The 16,204-nt window shown below is 43.0% G+C and overlaps 1 protein-coding gene across 7 annotated transcripts in view; it reads right to left on the bottom strand.

The window, feature by feature from the left end:
- Window positions 1–16,204, bottom strand: part of SIRT2 (sirtuin 2) — a 114,529-nt gene that overhangs the window by 50,538 nt on the left and 47,787 nt on the right. Inside the window, exons 2-4 of one of the 7 annotated variants that reach the window (XM_085856935.1) lie at window positions 15,850–15,898; window positions 15,587–15,612; window positions 15,304–15,376 (exon numbers count right to left, since the gene is read on the bottom strand). In XM_085856935.1, the coding sequence (XP_085713061.1) occupies window positions 15,304–15,310 (7 nt within the window). In that variant the 5' untranslated portion in view covers window positions 15,311–15,376; window positions 15,587–15,612; window positions 15,850–15,898. Of the gene's footprint in view, window positions 1–15,229; window positions 15,377–15,586; window positions 15,613–15,849; window positions 15,899–16,204 lie in introns of all 7 variants that reach the window. The other 6 variants (XM_085856937.1, XM_085856939.1, XM_085856933.1 and 3 more) reach the window with 6 other exon arrangements.

Genomic DNA, 16,204 nt, shown 5'->3' with positions numbered 1-16,204 from the left:
TGAATAATTCTACAAAACGGTTTAGACAGAATACATCATTGACATTGTGAAAAAGGCCCGTTTGATCTGGGAAAAAACATTAATACTAGTTTGAATCCCATGCCACCAATTCGTCTGAAAGCACCTCACTGAGAGCAGAACCACTATCCTCCCTGTCATACATCATTTTATCACATTGTCCTTCCTCACTATCATCTGGAAGCCATTACTGAGAAGCAGCTGAAAGGAAAGATAAAAGTGCAACTTTTGCCTGACACTTCACGGCGACACTACCCGGTGATGAAATAATGGCGCGTGCAAAAATTAATGCAACAAAAGCTTTCAAAGACTTACTGTGACGGTTGGCCAAGATATACAATTCAAAAATGAAACTACATCGGTTGTGTTTGCATACGGGACGTTTTGTTTTTACAGAGCGGTTATGTAGCTGTTTCTGTTTGTAGTAATTATCTGCATCTCTTCACAGTTGCAAGATAATTTTTATGGGGGCCAAAGGACCCTGACCATTAAAGAGAGCTGATGATGCAACACCAAAAAAACTCCCATTTGCTGATCGATTGCCACATATTTATACAATAGTAACAATCATTAACATATCACTCCACTTCAACCCTTGCAGGCTTCAGGGATAGCCCAGAGGTACACATAATCATCTCTGAGGCTATTTTATTTTTTGTCTTCCATGTCGAATACACAGAACATACAAGGCAGGAGACAAGAGGGGCAGGAGAGGGAAGCACAAAATAGTGGGGAACAGAGACAAAAGGAGATCTGAGGAAGGGAGAGAGATGGGGCAAGGTACACAGGGAATTTCAGAAAGGAAAACATGGAATTTAAAGGTGGGTTTGGGGTGGATTAACAGGAGTCGAAAAGATCAAGATTTTAGATGGGGGAAGATAAGAGATGGTGGTGAACAGCTGTTTTGAAGACCTGGAGGGAGGAATGGGATTGAATAGAGTATAGGAGTTTGTTCCAAAGGCAGGAAAAAAAGAGGAATGAAAGAGTGAAGGTGGGCAGTGATTCTTGATTTTGGCAGTTTCACCAGAAGGGAGTTTTTGGCAGACCTTGAGCACCCTGCGGAAATAAAGGGGGGACAGATCACAGACAGAGTGGGGGGGGGTGGGTTCAAGGCCGGAGAGGAGACGATAGAACACAGAAAGACCACCGATATGCCTCTGGTGAGAGAGTGAAAGACCCAAAGACTCAGCTTAATCACAGAAGATACCAATGATCCTAAAAGCCTTTGTTTCTACAGCGTGAAGTTGAGCTAGGTGCGAAGCAGGAGCACCACCCCAGAAGGGAGAGCAGTACTCCATCAGACTGCAGATGAAAGCTTTGTGAGTGGTTTGATTATCTCAGGTGTGCCAAGGAAGGGCTTTGCATGACGTTGGATGCATAGTCAGCAACTGGCGTTGTAGGCCAGCATGGAGATGTGGCTTTCCCAGGAAAGATCGTGGCAGATAATGAGGGCCTAAAGCTTGAATGGACTTCTTCAAGGGGAATGTTGAGAAAGTAGATTGGGGGGGGGGGGAGGGGGGTCCAGACAGACCTTTCGGAGAGACATAGTGAGGGTGTGAGATTTCTCAGGCTTGAATTACATATTCCAAGTGCTTGACCAGCTTGTGATTTTATCCACGTCTGGAGAGAGTGAAGTGGCTGCTGCCTGCTGATCAGAGGGATGACAGATGGCAAGGCAGAGGGTGAAATCATCAGAACAGAGGATTTTCCAGGGAATCTGAGAGATCATTGATGAAAACCAGAAAAAGCACAGGGCCAAGAACATTGCCTTGAGGAACTCCAGCCTGGACGGGAAGAGGAGATGAGAGAATTCCATTAAGAGCCACGCGTTGATTGTGACAGGAGAGGAAGTCCACAAGCCACGAGTGAAGATTGCCTTGGATACCATAAGAAAAAAGAGTTTGGTGAACAGTGCTAGATGCCGAACCATATCGAAAGCTCACAATATGTCTAGGGAGATGGCTCTGGTCTCGTGTTTGGCATTAAGAACCTCCATCCATTGTGGGGTTCTAAATGACGATGCAGAAGCAGCAGGCCCAGGGTTGGGTAACCTGATCCAACTCCAAACTGATGGTCAGAAATGAAGCCATTGGAGAAGAGAAAGGATTTGATGTCAGAAGTGATGATGAATTCCATGATCTTGCTGCTGATTGGGAGAAGGCTGATTGGTCTGCAGTTGCAGGGATCGGATTTTGCACCTTTTTATGCAGAGCAGTAATGATTGCTGATAACCAAGCAGATGGCAGATGACCTTGAGAAAATGAGAGGGTGAATAGAACAGGTAGAGATTGAGCAAGAGCGGTACAGCAGGTTTTTACAACACGAGGGCTGATGCCGTCTGGACCGGTTGCAGAATCTGAGTCGAGGTTTGACAGCAAGCTCTCCACCTTGTCAAGAGAAAAGGACACAGAGTCCAGGAACAGCTGGGGGCGACTGGGTAAGGTGGGTGCAAAAAGTGATGGGTTTAGGACACAAGAATTAGAAGCAAACAGAGTTTAGGCATTCAGTGTTTTTGTGTGCAGTGAGTGTCAGCTGCGCAGCCATTTGGGGAAAGGGAGGGATGGAGAGAGAACATATCAGAAACAAATTTAACTAGACACCACCAGAATTTGGAGGAGGGAGACGGGTTTGAGAGTTCAGACTTGAAATGAGAAAGATGTTGCTTCCTGGCTCTCCTTCGAGTAGATACACACTTGTTCCAAGCTTTGTGGAAAGAACTGAGATTGCCTTCAGTTGGATTTGCCTTCCATGAGGCGAAGGCAAGTTGTTTCAGGACAATAGCATCGCCACAAGTTTCGGTATACAATTGGTGGGAGGAAGGGTAGGACAACTGAAAACGAGATGGGATAAAAGAGAGAGAGAGACAGATAGAGACAGAGAGACAGACAGACAGACAGACAGACAGACAGAGAGAGAGAGAGAGAGAGAGAGAGAGAGAGAGAGAGAGAGAGAGAGAGAGAGAGAGAGAGAGAGAGAGAGAGAGAGAGAGAGAGAGAGAAAATTTCTTTGTAAAAATTCCCAGGATGAATTGATGTTGGTGAGAGTAGAAATGGGAGACCAGTCTAGAAGTTTGATGGCTGCTTGTAGACCCTGCCAGTCAGCCTGAGTGATATGCCAGACTCGTTGGCACAGAGCTGGTTCTCTAATAACAGCCAGAGAGGTGACTGCCTAAAGAAGCATATGGTCAAATAATTCAATTGGGGCAGAAGAATAACAGCACACATTTTCTGGGAAATTGTGCTATTATCTCCTCACCAATCAATAAAAATTTCCTCGAAAGCAAAATAAAACTTTAAAAAGGTGTATAAGTTTCTGAATGTCGATCCAGCTATAAACTGTCATCCCGGTGTTTAACAGACAGGGTGATTCATTCATAACAGACAGGGTGTTCCATCTGCTTGTATTAATTGGTGGACGTTGAAGATCCCACGGTGTCCTTCATGAAGTGTGGGCGAGTTTTCGTCGGCTCCCTGAACAAATTACCAATTCCTGCCCTGACTTACTGAATCAGAGCGGTGACCCGACCAGGAGTGTAGCTTTGTAACTACTTCGGCAGCACCAATGCTCTGCATTGGGCATAGTGATGATGATGAAGATTTACTGCCATTCAACAATCAATGCTTGCAGCCAGCGGCGTAGCGTAGTTGTCAGCACCTGGGACCAGGTTTGCACCTGCGTCCCCCTTTCGTTGCAGTTCTGCGACTGAAGCACAGCTGAAAGCTGAAAGCTGAAAGGGCAAGGCAAGCTGAAAGGGCAAGGCTGAAAGCTGAAAGGGCAATCTGGGCAAGCTGAAAAGTGCATGGCTTTCCGTGTAATACCGTTCGAAGTTAAAAAGGAAAAATCAAAAAAAATCCTGGCTCATGGGACCGAGAAATGATTAGTACTTTTGCTCACTCAAAACTAACTTATCACTCTCATTTAGCATTACCATTAACACAACTCAGAGAAAATAAGCTGCAGGGGCCTTTTAATTAGGTGCACTGAACATGCCAAAAATGAACTTGGCAAGAAGACGTTCCAAATCTGAAATTGCTGCGACAAATGTGAACATTTCCTTTTAGCAAATGGACAGCAAGAGCAAAATAAGGTCATCCCGCACAGACAGGCATATGGAAGACAATAACAAAAAAATTCCCGACATCAGGCATAAAGCGACACTTGTTTTTGCCTCAAAAATGTGAGTAACAGCTGAGAACTCAATCAGGTTAGAGGGAGTGTGTTCTATGTAGACCATTGTTAGATTTATCAAATGCATCCAGGACGTGGATGACCACACATGGTTCTTGATTAATTGTGACTTATTGAATTACATGAATTACTAAACTTGGTTATTGAAATTACCTTCATAACGCTTTGTCTGCGCCCTCGCCCCATGTTGTGCCCGTGGCAGCCAAACCCCCAAACCCCCAAACCTGTGTCCCCAAACCTTAACATAATTCGTTCATTCCTTGTAATAATAATAATAATAATAATAATAATTATTATAATAATAATAATCATCATCATCATCATCATGAGAGGCCCATACATTCCACATCACGAGTCGAGAAAAGTTTCCAGGCTAGAAATGATCCAGGGACAGGTCGCCACTCCCGACGCGGGATACTCGAATGAAGGTGCGGGAATTTGTAATTTGTTCAGGGTGCACACGATAACTCGCCTTCTGTTCGCAAAATATTCCGTGGGATCTTTTATGTTCACCAACGATGGGTGCCGGCAGAGGGGTTCTCAGGCTTAATGTCCATCCGATGGACGACGCCCACATTGACGCCTTGCCCTGCCTGTGGAACACCAAGATGGCAGTTTATAGCCGGGTCAAGATCCGAACCCACGCTAGACAATATGAAGGCAACTGCACATACCACTAGGCAAACCTGCCAGCCCCTGTTCGATGTAAACTTGATCAGGCCACAACAGAACACCGACAAAGTGTGTTCTGTTGTGTCACCTGTCGAGAATCTTCCGAGTTTCACAGACACCTCACATCATTGAACATACATAACCAGGATTTTGTTTCTATAGTCGAACCAATACAGTTCATTTGCACTCCCATTTTCCACTGTTCCTTACAAATTGTTTGTCAACACTTAACATCTTCACCGATTGTGATTTGGATATTCTGCAAGCTTGTTCATCTTAAACTAAACTGGAGTGAATTTGATGGTGCATCATCGCAAATGCGCACGCTTCCCAAATATAGCAAAGTTGAAAGATGGCAAAAGGTTCCACCAGGAAAGACCCAATAACCAATTTCGAGTTTAAAAAAAAAATAAAAAAACTCCTGTTTTGACCCCAAGTTTGACCCCTTCGGGCATGGAATGAAGGTCAAATCCAAAAAAATCGTTACATACTTTATGTGTCCTCCAATATTGATTGCATATACAAAGTTTCATTGAAAAAAAGTTTTAAAATGTGCCTGTCATTGCATTTATTGGTATTTGACCTTTTGATCCCACCCAGGAGGCAGGACCCCAAAATAATAGCGCTCTTGCACCTTTGTGCCATGCGTTGATCCATAAGTAGCAAATTTGGTGAATTTCTGCCCAACTGTTTAGGAGATAGCATGACGGGCGGACGGAGACAGACACAGAGACAGAGACAGAGACAGAGCCAGAGCCAGAGACAAACGATTACAATATCTCCCTGTTATTTTTCACAAAGCATGGGGACAAGACTTTGGTTTGACCAAGACCTATAATAACCAGGACTTTTCACAGGTTGTTCGTTTAGAACCAAACAATAGTATTAAAATGCTTCAAACTCAAGTTAGGGTCTGCACAATCATTCTCAATGGGAACATGACCATTGACCCATTGCTCACAAAATTGATTTGGTTGTTCATCCTTGTGTTACAATCCATAGTTGTGCCGAGTTTGGTTGCAATTCTTCAGTGGTTCACAAGTTATTGCAGTTACAACGATTTTCAATTGAAGGTCACGTGACCTAAAAGGCCTTTGACCTTTTCAACCCAATATCTAATCAGTTCTTTCTTGGGATCTTTCTTGGGAAAGAAAGATCTTTCTTGGGAAAACCACATTTCAAAGTTGGCCTCCAAAGTAAGCTGCCGACTTGGCATCTTCCGTCCTACAAAAAGTCCTTCCTTGGCAGACCTGAACTCCTATATACCTACAAGGCCATCATCTGCAGCTTGACGGAGTACTGCTCTCTGATCTGGGCTGCCTCACCTGCTCACATCTTGCTCAACTTGACGCCATGAAAACCAAGACCTTTAAGATTATTGGAATCTCCTGCGATGAGGCCAAGTTCATGGGCCTATCACTTCACCATTGCAGACAGGTCAGTGTTTCTCTCTGTCTTCTCCCATCTCCTTTCTGGTCTTGCACCCTCTGCTTTTTCTCCGTTTGGTTCCCCCCCCCCAACCCCCACACACCCCCAACCCTTCGGTTTCTGCAGGGCTCACATGGTCCACCATCAACCAACTTCTGGTGAAACTACCTAAATCCAGGATCACTGCTCACCTCCACTCATTTGATCCTCATTTTTTCTGCCTGTGGAACCAACTTCCGCATCCTCTTCAGTCTCATTCTTCCCTCCAGGTCTTCAAGATAGTTATTCACCACCATTTCAGATCATCCCCAATCCAAAACTGTGATCTTTTCTACCCCCGCTAACCCACCCCAAGCCTTTCCTTTCCTTTCAAATTCCCATTTTCCTCATCCTGTATCCACCTTGTCTGTTCCTGCCTCCCATTCCTCCGTACCTACCACCATAGCAGGGATGGTTCCCTACACCCGTTGTTTGGCCAAGTCTCCCTCTATCTTGGCATTCAGTCCTGCTGTTGGCGTTACCTCCGTCTCTCTGCTGTTGCTTTTGTCCTGATCTGTTCAATGTGCTAGCTCTTCCACAAGCCTCGAGTGTGTATACAAATAAGACATTAAAAAAACCTTCTTCCAAACAACAACAAAGTAGAAGGGAAAGAAAGGTTATGCTTTCTGGAAACATCTGAAAACAAGCAATCCGATTACATATCTGTTGAAATTAAATCAAATCATAAGCACTCAGCCAAAATTAATGTTCAACTGCTATGACAAAAAAAAGGAAGAGATTCCAATTGATCAGTGCAAGACAGAAGAAACTGGAACGACACTCTGTAGAGCGCATCCCTCCACGAGCCTGAGCAGTTTATGTTTTGTATCCCAATGATAGGCCGGATCTGGATTCGTACTTAAACCAAAATCTAATCGGCTTGTTCTTGTCACCTCCCCAACTCATTCACCAAGTTTCGTCCGAATCCATCCAGAACTTTTTGAGATATCATGTTCACAGACAGACAGACAGTCAGACAGACAAAGAGCGAAAACATAACCTCCATCCACCTTTGGTGGAGGAGGCAACCAGAAATTGCATCCATTCAGTACAAATGAATATGGATCAATTTGAGGTGAAGACAAGCAAGAGCATGATGGGCAGCATTTGGAAAATTATTATAATGAAAAACAAATTGCCGAGGCAATTGGATCGAAAAAATAAATAAAAGAAAGCTTCCAATGCGGGTCTGTTCTCCCAGCAATGACATACGACATATGAAGGTGAATGTTGGTCTCCAATGAAGAAGATGGCCGAGCCAAAATTAATCACCACGCAAAGAGCCGTGGAAAGATGATCTGCTTCCTTGGCTTAACCAATAGGAACAAGAAGAGAAACTAATAGATCAGACAGAAAAAAAATCAAAAAAAAATCTTCACATTCTATTGACAGGAAACAAACTGAAATGGAACTGGGATGGACACGAGGAAAGAGGAACGGTGAACAACAATAATTACAAACTAGCAACCTCGAGAAGGCCTTTGAAGAAGCAGAAGTCGACCAAAGATCAAAATGGAGAGAATAAATCAAAAAATTTACTGGCATACAATGGCCTCCAATTGCATTGCATAGAACAGAATGAAACATGTTGAAGGAGGCCTTTGTCTTGCAGTGGGCCAAATTGGTTGGTCAAGTCAAGTCATAAGCACTCAGCACCCAATCTATAGAAAGGTCAAAAGCATCAATCTGATCTGATGTTCCATTCTGAAACAAGAGAGTTTACAATCATCTGTTCTGCCAGCAATGTCATTTCTTTGCCAAAGGAAATTACTTTGGTAGCATTGCTGCTGCCAAAGCAATTTCCCAGACAAGGTGTTGAAGTTTGACCTTCTGAGCAGAAGTCCAGAGCAGGAATTTGTAATTTGTTCAGGGTGCCGGCGATAATTTGCCAACTTTTCACGAAGGACACCGTCGGATCTTTAATGTCTACCAACAAATGTCAGCAGATGAGATGCTCAGCTTAACGTCTTGATGAATCACCCTGCCTATTAAACATGAGGATGGCAGTTTATAGCTGGGTCGGGATTCCAACCCAGGCAAGACAGCTTGGAGACGAGTGTGCGTACCTCTCGGCCATCCTGCCAGCCCTAAATTATGGCAATAACTTTAGACCACCCACATACAATATGTATGTACAGTCTTACCAATCCATGCTCTGAAGCAGCAAATGAAAGCAAAAAGGAAATGTGAAAATAATGGGAAAGTTCAAAGTGCAATATCTTGTCCATAATTTCGGAATCCATCTCCTTTCAGACGATTCATTAATAATTTCCATGACCATAAAAAGTACAATGCAGAGAAAGAACAACCTGGCAAAAGTCCATCTTACAATCCAAAAGTAAAAGAACCAATAAATTAAATGCATAAAAGATCTGCAACTTCACACTTGGTGCAAATCAAAGACTGCAAGCACAAATTTTTCAAGGATGTTAAAGGACGCAATCTATTATATACTTTAAGACAGCAGACGTAAACGTAACACGGTACTTTCAAACATTTCCAACAACAAGAAAACTTTCCAAAGTCACAACACCATTGATAATTATAATCTTCCATCACCAAAATAAACTGCAGATGGGTAAATACATCTCCATCATCAATACTGCAAAGCCAGCGAATAAAAGGCTTTGCCTCGTAACATACACTACCTGAATTACTGCAACGAGTTAAACCATGACCTTACCGAAACACAAGTCATTTGCTGCTTGTAACATGAGGCAAGGAAAGAACAGGTCGATTCGAGCGTTTTTGCATTTCCTTCAGCATTTCAAACACAAGGACAATATTTATCCCCCCTCCCACCTCCATTTACATTTTCCTGCTGAGCTCTTTGCAAAAGACATTTAAAATTGCCTGCAATCGTTTAAAATTCTCCAAGGTCAAAACTGTGCTTGCATTAGTTGAGGTACATCACATATTGGAATTACTCCATGTGCGCAAAGTGAAAAGTGGGGTTCAGCAATTGGCTCATTTCTGTCCTTCCATCTACAAATCTACAAATACAAATGAAATTTTTTCAATCCCACTCTTCCCTCCAGGTATTCAAATCTTTTTTCTTCCACCATCTCTTAGCTGTTCACCAGCATCTCATATCTTCCCCCGTCCAAAACCATGATCTTTTCAACCCCCGTGAATCCACCCCAAACGCACCTCTTTCAAACTCTCTGCTTCCCTTCCTGAAAGTCCCTGTAGTGTCCATCTTGTTTACCCCGTGTACCCCACCCCATCACTCCCCCTTCCACAGATCCCGTGTCTGTTCCGCACTGTTTTGTGCTTCCCTCTCCTGCCCCTCTTGTTATACGTTCTACGTGTTAGCTCTTATATATGAGCCTCGACGATGTATATATATTTTAAAAAAAATTTAAGTCAGCTTATGATCGAGGAACACCTTAACTTCAATAGAATTGTTATATTTCAGACTGTTTCCATTCGGCAGTAATGTGTCAAAGGAAAGTGCCAATTTTAGTAACACAAACATCAAAGAAAGCAATACAACGAGACACAAAGACTGGCATAACAATCCAATGTGAAAGCCTGGTGTTAGCTTTATGATTAAGGTGGCTGGCTTAAGATCTTAAGGTCTTGAGTTCAAGCTCCTGTCATGACGTTGAATTAACACCAGATGGGTTGACTCAGCCCGTCATCCTTCCGAGGTAGGCAAAATGAGTACCATCTTACCAGTAACAGGACACTGCATCAGCGGCACAGCTGCAACCACAGAAAATGATGCAGCCAAGCAGCCATCGGCTGCATACGAAGAAATAAAAATCCAATGTGAAATAAAGAGGAATGGGATGTTTCTAAAGAGTTTCTGCATTTACAACTAGAACATCTACAACTACAGTTCAAAGAACATCTTACCCCACGCAGTCCTTCAGAAAAAAAAAAGGACATGGGAAGGGTCTTTTCAACTCTTGCTTTGCATTTCCGGACACGATCTATATTTCATACGAGCCACGACTTTGCTTGCATCTCGATATTCCCCAAGAGAGAAAGAGAGACAAATTTGATGAGTCGATTTGATGTAAAATGGTGAAATATTTTGTCCAAGACCTGCTAAATTGGGATTTTGAAAGTGCCATGAAGGTGATTTGTGTTTTGCAGTGTTCAAAATTTAACATTTAATTGAAATCAAATAGTACCTAGAACATAGTGAACCAATTGTTTCACCCCACTTTTCGGTTTGCGTGCGCGGGGTCATGACTTGGGCTCATTGTGTGTTCATTGAGTCTGCATATCTGCTGTTCTGTTCTGCCTCCTCTGTCAGTCTATCAAAGAAAAATCACCATCAGCCTTCATTCAAGGAACACCAGTAATAGGGTGGTGAAGGGGTGTAAAAAAAACAAAACAAAAAAAAAAAACACACACACACACACACACACACACACACACACACACACACACACACACACACACACACACACACACACACACACACACACACCGTAGATGAAAGAAAATAAATAGCATGGAAAAGCTGATATTTACTAGACCAGAACCCTGAAAGGAAGTTGCACTGCATCACATTATAAAGGGATCCAAAGGTCAGGCTGATGAACTTCCCATAAGCATTTGGTGTATGGAAACAATATTCCAAACAGGAGAAGGGCTTCCATAAAAGTTTTGAAAAGTACAATATGCATGTAAATCTGTAAACTTCTCGACCCGGAATTCTACAACTGGTACATCCTCCCTCGTGGACCAGGCAATAACCAACTTCCTTCAAATCTCTCCTGTTCATTCTCTGCCCTTCTTGGCTCTTCTGACCACTTTCTTGTCAAGACCCATATCTCTCTGGCTATTGTAAGGGAGCAACCTCGACGATGCAGAATATGATATGATGTTCACAAAGGCCAACTTGCAGGGACTATAATTTGGTATTTCAAAAAAGGATTTTACCACCATGTCCACAGCAGCTGATATTGATTCCGCCTGGGAATACGTTCACAAATGCCTACTTTCTCTCATGCATCAGTTTCTCCCATCCTGCAGGCGGCTTTCCGATACATCCACTAGGCCCCGGTACACTGGATCTTGTTAGGAGGTGGTTGTAGTCAAGCAGATAGATTTCACACATGGAAAGCCAGCATTACTGAAGGTAACTTTCTTTCATGCTGTAAGGCTTACAACAAGACTCGATTCAATAAATAAGGCTTCCTTTAAGAGTGTGTCCATCCTGAGGAAAGCCAGGAAAACATCATCTTGTAAATCTCAAGGCTGAACTCTCCAAACCAGTCTCCTTCCAAGTTATGATGGTGCCTTGTCAAGTCTGGTTCAGGTATACGCTTGTCCCTTAAACCTAAAACGGCATTACTGCAGACTGCCTGAGATATGGCAGAATTTGTTTAAACTCTGTTTGCCTCCAAATCTCATGTACCGAACCCATCCCGCTCTGCCCCCAGGCCTTATCTTACCCCCTCGTACTCACTGTTGACTTGACTTTGTATCAGTCTCACTCAAGAAGGTAGAGGAAGTTCTGTCCGACCTTAACTCTGCTTCGGTGACAGGCTCAGATGGCATCAGTGCCCATGCTATGAAATCTTGCTCTGTCAATGATGCTTCCCTTTTGTCTGCCCTTCTCCTATGGGTGTCTACAATCAGCCTGGAAATCAGCAAACATCATTTCCACCTACAAGAAGGGTGCAAAAACATTATATCAACTATAGACCAGTGAGCTTACTTTCAATTGTAAGCAGTCATGGAATCCATCATAGCTGCTGATGTCAAGCCGTTCCTGTTCAAACAATCTGACCTCGGACCATCAATTTGGATTCCATCCCAGTCACTCAACTCTGGGCATCTCTCAGAAATGGCTTGAGGCTCTGGAAAACCCTCTCTTCCTTTTTGCAAACAACTCCACATTGTGTCGAACACTACCTCCATTCGACATTGTGTCGAATGCACCTGCGTCGCTCTCTGCCGATCGGGAATTGATTAGATATTGGTCTGATAAATGGAACATCTCCTTAAATCCTGGAAAATCTCATTGTCTCACTTGGTCGCTCCAAAAGGATTGTCAAACGAGCTCACCTATCAATTTTAATAGTTGGTCATTGGAAGAGGATCTTGAACATCTTGGCGTCACCATCAGCCATCAGCCTTTCCTGAGCTGACCAAAAAGCAAATCTGGCCTTGAAAGCCAGCTGCAAACTGCACATTCTCCATCAATCAAAATACTTCCTTTGAAAATTCAAGTCATACTCAGTCTACAAGGCCTTTGTCAGTGGGCTCGCACCCCAGAATCACAATTGTCTTTGCTGGATTCTGTGGAATCTAAATCTGTCAACGTTCGTGGAATCTGCCACGATCAGGCTGAAACACAATGCAGCCTATACTTGCTTTCACATCGCAAGCAGGTCAGTGGTTTCCGCTTTGTTTTTTTTCTGCCTCTTCTCCAACATTTCTGCCTCTGTTATTTGTCCTCCCCAACAAGTTCTTCTGTTGTCTGTCCGAGTTCTTCCAGTAACTCCCTTCTGATAAAGCTTCCAAAATCTAGGCTGATTGCGCACCTCAACTCTTTTGTTCTTCACTTCACCCATCTATGGGACTGCCTTCCAGAGGCCATTCTTTCCCACTTTTCACTTCAGGGCTTCAAGCAGGCAGTGCACCACCACCTCATGTCACTTCCCTTCCTGGCCCATGATCTTTATTACCCCCATTAACCCCTCCTAACCTAACCCTATTGCTTCCTAAATCTATCTCTATCTCTCTCTCTCTATATCTCTCTCTCTCTATATCTCTCTCTCTCTATATCTCTCTCTCTCTATATCTCTCTCTCTCTATATCTCTCTCTCTCTATATCTCTCTCTCTCTATATCTCTCTCTCTCTATATCTCTCTCTCTCTCTATATCTCTCTCTCTCTATATCTCTCTTTCTCTATATCTTTATATCTCTATATCTCTATATCTCTATATCTCTCTATATCTCTCTATATCTCTCTCTCTCTCTCTCTCCTTCTCTCTCCTTCTCTCTCTCTCTCTCTCTCTATATCTCTCTCTATCTCTCTCTATCTCTCTCTATCTCTCTCTATCTCTATCTATCTCTATCTATCTCTATCTATCTCTATCTATCTCTATCTATCTCTATCTATCTCTATCTATCTCTATCTATCTCTATCTATCTCTATCTATCTCTATCTCTCTCTCTCTCTCTCTCTCTCCCTCCCTCTCCCTCCCCCCCCCCCCCGTGCTGGTTATGCACAAATGTTGCTAAACGACCCCGCTGTCAGCTAAGCCTTGCTCAACCACGAACCTAACTCGTACAGGAAAAACCCGAAACTACGAATGCCTCAGTTCGTTTGGCTGAAGGCAATGGACAAGAGGAAAGTAGAAGAGTGGGGGTGGGGGGATGGTTGGTGGTGGAAGGTGGGAAGGGCATTTTATGTGAATGAAAAGAAACATTTTTCAATTTACGTTTCTGATGCTTTGTTGGAAAATGATTTTCACCAAAAACTTTTTTCTTTTTTTTTTTTTAAACAGGCTCAAAGGCTCATGGAAGATCCGCGACACAAATCACGCACACGTGCCGATGGATACATGAAACAACACCAGACTGGACTTTCACACAAACACAACAGCTGAGATTGAGGGAAATGTCATCACTTTCCAGACAGAGCACTCTGGGTAACAGGGACATCATCTTTATGACTGCTTTTCTTTCCACGCTCAGCAGGGGAATCAAAGAGGAATTTCCTCCTCCCTATGGTTGCCAACCCCTGGGTATTGTCCATGCCCTATCTTTTAATGCTGAGCACCAAGCAAGGAAGCAGCATGTGCCATTTTAAAGCCTTTGCTATGACTCGGCCGGGATTCTTTTGCAAAACACGATAAATCAGGACAATTAAACAATTCTCTGTATACGAGTACATGTCTGAACCTTATAGAATCAAAAACAGCCTGGCCAATTCCCTTCAAATTGTGTATCCGTGCTCAGGGTACCTCGGGTCAGGTCATGAGCACAAGATAACCCCTCCCCCATGGGGTGAGTAACCAGCTTACAATTTTCACCTGTATATGTGACATAGTGTACAGCAAGTAATTTAACCATCGACTCCTCCCAGCTGGTGGGAGGGAAAATGATGCCAGACCAAGCATAATACAAGTGATTGACTGACACCGTATTTAACTCCTGAAGAGAGCACGTATAACTAGTACTACAAAATACTTGGCATGACATAATGAATAATTATTAACTAGACCAGACATCACAATGGTTAGGGCATCTGCTCTGAATCTGGTGAGGTTGGCAGCACGATTCCCATACCAAAGACTAGGGAAAATGGTCGACGTACCAAAGAGAAAAAATATAATTTGACGAGAGTGCATCAATGATGATGCCTCCACCCTCATTAGAGGTCAATCCACTGTCACGTTTGATTTCAATTAAAGGTCACATGATAGAAAGCACAAGAGAGAAAAGAGAGCTACGTAGAATGCTTCAAAACTCAAGTTATAACCTGCAAAATTAGTTTCAAAGGGCACATGACCTTTGACCTATTTAACCCAACATATAATCAGTTCATCTTTGTATTACAGTGTTCATACTTTAGCCAAGTTTGGTTGGAATCCCTTTAATAGTTATTTCGGTACAGAAAGTCTGCTACGCGGGTATGGATGCAGTTAGGATCTGGACAGACAACCCAAAGACACAATGCCTCCAGCACCTTCGGCTGCTGGGCATAAAATCGTTCACGCTGCCTCCTTGCTTGACGTCCAGGATGGAAATCCATGGAAGGGGTGGGGGGGGGGGGGTGGATGTCTCTTCAAGGACTATGGAAATAAAACTATGGAATTAAAAGCGACATCAGGATGTTACACAGCTCCTCCACGAGCTTTAGACCATGTTAAGTAAGCTTCCTTCATCAGCCAATTTTCCTCAACTCACCTATTCCACAAGCTGCAGGTACAACGATCAAATCCGAAGCAAAAGAAAACCCAACTTCAAGTCACTGGACTTACAGCGCATCCAAGGTACCAAAAACGTACTTTCCGAAAACCCCACAGCTCCATCATCGTCACCATCTTCTTCTTCCTGAGAAACACGAACATTGTAACAATTAGCCAGATGCTTCGTCGCGTGATTTCATTCCATAGCGAAACAACAAATATATTTATATACAGTAAACCCTTAAATATCACAGCATTTTGCAGGAATGTAACCCCCATGATATCTAAGGGTTTAGTGGCCATATATAGAAACATATATATGTATATACATTTGTGTGTACACAAAAAGGCTGACCTCATGTACATCCACCCTCCTCACATCTGCAAAACAGGTACAAGCAGCCAAACTCAGTATTGATTTGTGCTCTCAGCTTTATTTAAAGCAATTTTAGTTTCATTTATGGTATACAGACACTCAAGATTCAGCAGAAACCTATCTTCCTCCAGCAAATCCTTTCTATACTGCTTGGGGAAATTGTGTATATTAAGCTGTCAGCATAATAGCATAAAGAAAATAACAGCAATTGAGGCAATTTCGAAAGCAAAATCGTTTCTTACAATTTGCATGCGAATGGCAGCCGTACACCCCGTCAACTCCCCAGGATAGCTGAAATGTGAACAAATTTTAAAATGAAATCATGGAGGAAATGAAGAAACATTTTTGCCAAGATTTTGAATGGCAAAAGCATGCTCGTTGGAACTGACAAAATTTGAGATTCCAAGTGATTTCACCCATTGAAGGCACGTGGGTGAAACAAGGCAAATCAAATGACAGATCCCAGATTGAAAGTCACCTTTACTATACAGTATCGACGGGAATATTCGATTAGGGCTTGGCATCTTGTGCTCGACATTTCGCAATGGATTCAAAACCAAGCCTTGATAATTGTTTACTTTTTAACAGAATCAAGGA

The sequence above is a fragment of the Eptatretus burgeri genome, chromosome 15 (genome assembly GCF_056783735.1).
Source record: "Eptatretus burgeri isolate ZD-2024b chromosome 15, Ebu_testis_v1, whole genome shotgun sequence".
Taxonomy (NCBI): domain Eukaryota; kingdom Metazoa; phylum Chordata; class Myxini; order Myxiniformes; family Myxinidae; genus Eptatretus; species Eptatretus burgeri.
Note: the sequence above shows the minus strand (reverse complement) of the source record. Positions and strands in the feature narration are given on the sequence as shown.